Consider the following 6,260-nt stretch of genomic DNA (forward strand, 5'->3'; position numbering starts at 1 on the left):
CCTGCCCCCTTCAGGTGCTCAGCTGAGGGTCTCGTTGAGTCAGCACTTAATGAACAAGCAAGTGAACGGTTCTTGACATTAGCAATGACTCTTTCTTCCTCCACAGGCTCTGCAGAACATTGCTGCTATCAGCCTGGCCATCAACTACCCAAACAAGGCAACCCGCCTCTGGAATGTGGAGTGTTAGTCCTTGGTATGGCGTGCATGGAACTAGCTACTCTGCCCACAGGGATTTTAGGGCAGATATTTAAACTCATTCTGGAAAATTCCTGTGGCGTCAGCGCCCAGCTCTCCTTGAGCTCCCATTTCCACTCCAATTAAAATGCCAAGCAGCCATGTCTCCAAGAACTTCTGTGTCACAGGCTAGACCCCACATACTGAGCATGTGAGAATAAGCAGAGCAGTGCAGACCCATTCAGAAAGGGCAGGCAGGAGGCCTGAGAAGGTTGTCCAGAGACCAGCCGTCTCCAGGGTCTGTCCCCGCGGAAGCCACAGCCCCAGGAAGACCTGAAGCAGCCTCTCTGGAAAGGGTGCCATCTTGGTTGAGCTGGAGCCGCCCGCACTTGCCCTCAGGTGAAGACAGTCTGCCCAGAGCTGCCGTCCTCAGCGAGACCTCCAGCAGCAGCCTGGCCTGGGCGCGCCTCTTCCGCTTCTGCTTCTTGAGACTGGGCAATCCAAACCAAAACCAGGGAGAGCCCCTCCTGGCCGCCACCTGGTCCCCAAGCGTTCAGTATAGGACCAGGTGGTGCGCTGGCTCCCTGCACAGCCACCGCTGTCCCAGAGAAATCCTGATGAGAACAAGTGCCCTTGGGAACAGCCAGCAGGCCTCCCGGGAGTGTCTGCGCATGCACTGACCCCAGCACGTCCGCGTTTTTCTAGTTAGTGTTGTTTTAACATATTTCAGTTTCCCCCTCACATTTTTAGAACAGAACCATGCTGACTTCCGTGAGAGGAATGACCAGTGGAACAGTGATTCGGGGGGACAAACCGGTTTGTGTGAAAGTAGCAGAACCTGAAGAGTACTCTAGCTTCTGTACCTAAGGCCCGGAAGTGTTATCAGAGGAGTAAAAAAACAAAACAGAGAAACACATGAGGATTTTATTTTTGCTCCATGGTCATGGTAATCCATCCCATCCACCTCTGCCTGGCTATCTGAATGTCACTTGTCTGGCAATAACTACATTCATTGTAATCAATGCTGTTTTCCATTTTTCTTTTTGTGGTTGTAGTCTTGCCTTGAAGTGCTGACTCATTCTCTTTCCAAAGCCACGCTTTGGAATGAGAAGCTGGGTTGGCCTCTGGGCTGTGTACACACCTCAGCGTGACTGATCAGCATGAAGAACGCCTGAGGCCACTGCCATTGAAGGGTGGTGTTGGCCGAGCATGTACCACCACACAAGGCCAGACCCGAGGGAGGCTCATAGTCACAGTCAAGGCCAAGCTGTGCAGGTCAGCACTGCCATGGCCTTTGAAGCCCCTCTGCGGGGTCTGCAGGGGTCCGGATTGAAAGGGCCAGGACTGCAGGTCCCAGGAGGATCTGACTGCTGGAGCACTTTGCCCTTCGACCTTCTGGAGCCCTAGATTTAGACTCTCAGCCAAGCCGCAAGCTGCGTGTGGAGCCATCATGGAAGGGAGAATTCAAGGGCGACAGACAAATGGGGGCAGGGCCTGAAACTGGGTGACCTAAGGCCCATCGCCCCGACGTGGTCAGCAAGGCCAGGGCCTGGCCTCCCATGGTGTGGGATGCAAGTAAACTGCGCTGCCGGCTTGGCAGACAGCCCGTCTCATGTCTTGCTCTGCCTGCATCCCTAGAGGAGGCCCGGTGTTCTGTACCACGCAGACCAAGCAGGTCTGGCAGTGAGGAGGGAAACCAGAGAACGTGTCAGTGTTTTCGAGAAGTCCCCACCTGGGGCTCCGACTCTCACCGTCTGCCTGGAAGACAGATGAGACGGTGCAGCTCACTGCTCAGCTCACGTGCCACCCACACCCTCCGTCCCTCGGGCTGACTGAGTAAAGCAGGTCTCGCCCCTTCACGGCGGTCGCCGCCCTCTCTGCTCCCCATGCTCCCATCAGAAGATAAACTGTAAATAAACGCTGGACTCCTCATAGCTTTTCTCTCCCGCCGCCCTTGCTCTGCCGGGCTCTCCGTACTTCCGTTTGCATAGAACGAGCCTAAGTCTCCCCTCACGCGCGGGGCGGCCCTGCCTCCCGCCGCCTCTGCTTCCAGCCACCGGGGGGCGCTGCCGAGCCCTTCCCGGGCCGGTGGCCGCCGCGCTCCCCGTGCCCAGCTGGGCGGCGGCAGCGAAGGAGCGATTCCATCAAGACCAACACGCTTCCTCCTTCCTAGGAGGCAGGACTGCCTGGAGCGAGATAACACTGGCGGAATAAAGGTGTCGTGGAAACATGTGCCTAATCTCTAAAGAAATTCTGTTCAAATCATATATATTGTACAGACAGACACTGTTCCTAATGAGAGGAGTGACTTATTTTCATCATCGTTTTTAATTTGTTTTCTTACGGGTTTACGATTTTGAATTTTTCTTATTTGGTTGAAAGAATTTTGATTATATTAGCTGAGTGAGTTCAGCCTGTAAAAAGGATGTTAAGTTGTGGGTAAAATATGCAAATGAAGAGAAATATATTGTACAAATTCTATATAAAAAAGTACAATTGTGTGTGTCCTTTTTTCCCCCTCCTTCCCCTCCTTCTGTCTCTCTTGTGAGGATTAAACTTGGAGTCTCTACCAGGCCCCAACTGTTGGGATTTCTAGAAGCTCGAGGCCTTAGGCCGAAAGGAATGAGGAAGGTTCCCAGCGCCCCCGCTCGCCCCAGCCCCGCACTGCGGCCCTGCAGGGGCGCCCTGGCCGCCGTCCCCGGGCCTCGGGGCTCCCCCAGCCCGTCCCTTCCGCGCAGCCCCTCAGACGCCCGCACACAGCCCTGCTGTCCCCGGGTCGGCTCCCCCGGCCGCGCCGCCCAGCCTTCGCCTCTGGTGACACTGCGTGCAGCCGGCGGGCGGAGGCCGGCAAGGGCCCCGTCCAGGGCCCGGCGTCCTCCTTGCTGCTCTGGGCCCTGCTCCCGACGGAACGCAGGGCTGACGCCCGCCTGTCCCTACCGTCGGCCTCCTCCTCGCGGCTCCTCGCCCGCGGCTCCGTTCGCCCGTCCCGCTCGGCCCTGGCGCCGAGGGCTGCCTCCTGTGCGCCGGCTCCTCCAGCCTTCCAGGCCCGCGCGTCCCGCCTGGCGGCACCCGACACGCCCTCCCGAGCGCCCAGCCTGCCCTCCGACGACCCGGGGCAGAGGCCGCTTCAGCGTGAGGCCCGCAGCACCGGGGCCCCAGGGCCCCCGCGGGCCCCAAGTCCCCCTCGGGCCCCCAGCCCCGCTTCCCCGCGGCGCCTGCGCACACGGGCCGCCGGGCTCGAAGGCGCGAGCGGAGCGGCGAAGGTCGCCTGCCGGGAGTCGCCACGCGCCCGCCGGGGCCGAGCGCCAGCCCAGCCGCCTCGCCTGCTGAGGAGCGAGGGGCCGCGAGGGGCCGGCGGGGCGCGCACAGGCCGCGGCGGCAGGGCTGGGCGGCCCGCTCTCCCGTCGCCGGCCCGGCCCGGCGCGCCCTCCGCGGCACGTGCTCGCTCCCCACGGCCGCTTCCTCCCGCTCCTTCCCTGCTCGCAGAGCCCAGTTCTCGCCGATGGGACTGGAGATGCTTTCACGTCAAGAAAGGTCGGACCTCCCACCACCTGCTGAGGAAGGGCGTGACCTCTCGGTCGCGTCCCTTCTACGCGCCGAATGCCCGCTTTGCCTGCCGCTCCTGCGGCCAGGGGGCCCGTGGGACGCCGTTCCGGGAGGCCCGGGGAGGGGTTTCGCGGCCCTGCTCGTGCCCTGTGCGCGGAGGGCGCGCCCGGCCAGCGTCGGGGACACACGAGGCTGTGGGCGCCCAGGGCCGCCCGCCTCCTTAGTGGCGTCGTTAGCGCGCTGAGCCAGCCTGCGCTGACCACCCTGCAGGGGTATTTGTGTGCGAGAGAGAATGCGTTTGTCGTTGGGTGGCCTCGTACGGCTGAAAGCATTGCTGACCCGGATTTCGGCAACAATTTCGCTCCAATAGGTTGAGAAAAATCTTCGTCTCATCCCATTAATATGAAACAGTAAATATGTAAGAATTCCTGGAATAAATACAAAAGGTCCCCGACAGTGTCCAGGCAAGCCGCAGATGGCGTGAAGCTGCAGCCATTACCAGTTGTCTTTCTTTGCAGGGATTGTCGCCTTCCGAGCTTTGCCTGCGCTGCTCCGTGACGTTTCAGACTGACTTTGACGGCGCGGCCCCGGCTTCACCGCCCTTCTTCAGAGGCAGGTTAAACCCACTGCAAACTAACAATGTAAAACGAGAGTTTACTGACTTGCAAACCCGAAAGGCCCAAGAGTTGCATGTGGCTCCAGGCAAAGCTGGATTCCAGGGGCTCAAGATGTCAGGTCAGTCTGTCTGTCTGTCTGTCCCCATCCACCATCCCCAGTCCTCCCCCGCCCTCCCGGGCTTTCTCGAAGGTGAAGGTGAAGAACCAGGTGACCGCTCTCTTCTCCTTTTCACCCCCACTGCTGGCCACCGCTGACTCCCCGGTGGAGAGAGCCCCTCACTGTGACGTCCTGTGACAGTTCCCCGGGTGGTTAACGGATGTTTTCCAGCCGTGATTTAGCTGAATGTTTGAAAAGCTACTTGGGAGACCCATGAGTCGGCAGGTGGACATCCCAGAACTGCTGGGCAACACAACGTCCGTGACAACGGGGCGGAAGATGTGCCTGGGAGGTCCCCACGCACTGCTGTGAGTCACCTCTACTCGACCACTCCACTGCCCTGCCAGGCCAGGTGCCCCAGACGGTGGCCGGCAGCTTGACCATTAGCGAGCGTAGAAATTTGCCATACGAAAGTGGAGAGAAACACCAGAAACAAGCAATTGAAAAGCACAAAGGTTAAATGGGATAAAATGAGCACAAGCATACCAAGCAGATGCAACAGAAAATCAGGGTCATTCCGTGTTAGGCAATGTCATTCAAGACCAAATTAAACTGGACCAAAAGTCGTTTTATGTATCGACATTTTCTGTGGATAAAGAGTGTAATTTGCAATTTAAAAAGATAATACCTTTCTTTACCAAATCTCACAAGAAATTACATAAAGCAAAAATTGCTAGAAATATGTGGAGAATTGGGCAAACTCAATAGTAATGGGAGGTGACATCTTTCTCAGTGACGACAGGTTATTTGAGAAAACAAACAGCAGCGTTGTAAGGAAGCCTTCAGGACAAAGCTCCTCTTCTCTGAGACCCGCCGTGGAGGGAGAATCTCCTGGGAAGAGGGGCAGTGGACCCGCACAGGCCGCCTCCTGTCCCTCAGGGTCCTCTTCTGGTGGGGATACCTCGGGAGTCCCTGCAGCCATGTCACGCTGGCTGGGCGGCCCCATGCTCCCTTCTCCCTTCAGGCTGAGTGTGGACGTAGACCTCTCCCTTACTCCCCGCAACACAGCCGCCGCCGGGCTGGGACGCTCATCAAGGCTTGTCAGATGGCCGAGGCAGAACAGGCAGGAGTCGCAGCACAGCCGAATCTGCCGCAGGTGACTGACTGGCTCTTGTCATCAGTCCAGGGACTGCCCACTGGGCGGGAGTGCCCTCCAGCTCCCGCATGCCCTCCAGGATTCACAGGGGGAGGAATTGCCTTTCCCACCGTCCACAGCACTTCACATCAGCCGCTGCTTCAAGGCCCCACCTTCTCTCCCAGGTCCAGTTCTTCTCAGACTGATGGGCAGTGGGAGTGGCCAGTTCCTACAGGGACGCTCTCCACACAACTCTACTCCAGGCGCTCACAGACTGGCTGAACCACGACACAATCACCCACGATCTATCCCGACAAGGGATAATTACAGCAGTTAATAACGCTGATCTAATCTGTTCTTAAGCAAGTGTGGGTGTATTATCTGTGCTTGTGAGTGTATGTGCATACTTTGTACCCACAAGGAAGGCCTTCTTTTCCAGTGCCTGTGGAAGAGTCCTAAAAATGGATCCTATGTCAGGCCATTGTATCAGATATACTGGACATTGCATTTCTCCCCATATAATCTTTTTTTTTTTTTTTTTTTGGTGAGTAAGATTGGCCCTGAACTAACATCTGCTGCCAATCTCCCTCTATTTGCTTGAGGAAGATTGTTGCTGAGCTGACATCTGTGCCAATCTTCCTCTATTTTTTGTGAGATGCTTCCACAACTTGGCTTGATGAGTGGTGCTAGG

The 6,260-nt window shown here is 57.5% G+C and overlaps 1 protein-coding gene across 2 annotated transcripts in view; it reads left to right on the plus strand.

Moving 5' to 3' along the window:
• The window catches only part of ZZEF1 (zinc finger ZZ-type and EF-hand domain containing 1), a 112,766-nt gene extending 110,108 nt beyond the window's left edge, over window positions 1-2,658 (plus strand). For both annotated transcript variants that reach the window (XM_014832622.3, XM_014832623.3), the window contains exon 55: window positions 107-2,658. In XM_014832622.3, the coding sequence (XP_014688108.2) occupies window positions 107-187 (81 nt within the window). In that variant the 3' untranslated portion in view covers window positions 188-2,658. The remainder of the gene's footprint in view (window positions 1-106) is intronic.
• Window positions 2,659-6,260: the final 3,602 nt, after the last annotated feature.

This window comes from Equus asinus, chromosome 13 (genome assembly GCF_041296235.1).
Source record: "Equus asinus isolate D_3611 breed Donkey chromosome 13, EquAss-T2T_v2, whole genome shotgun sequence".
NCBI lineage: Eukaryota > Metazoa > Chordata > Mammalia > Perissodactyla > Equidae > Equus > Equus asinus.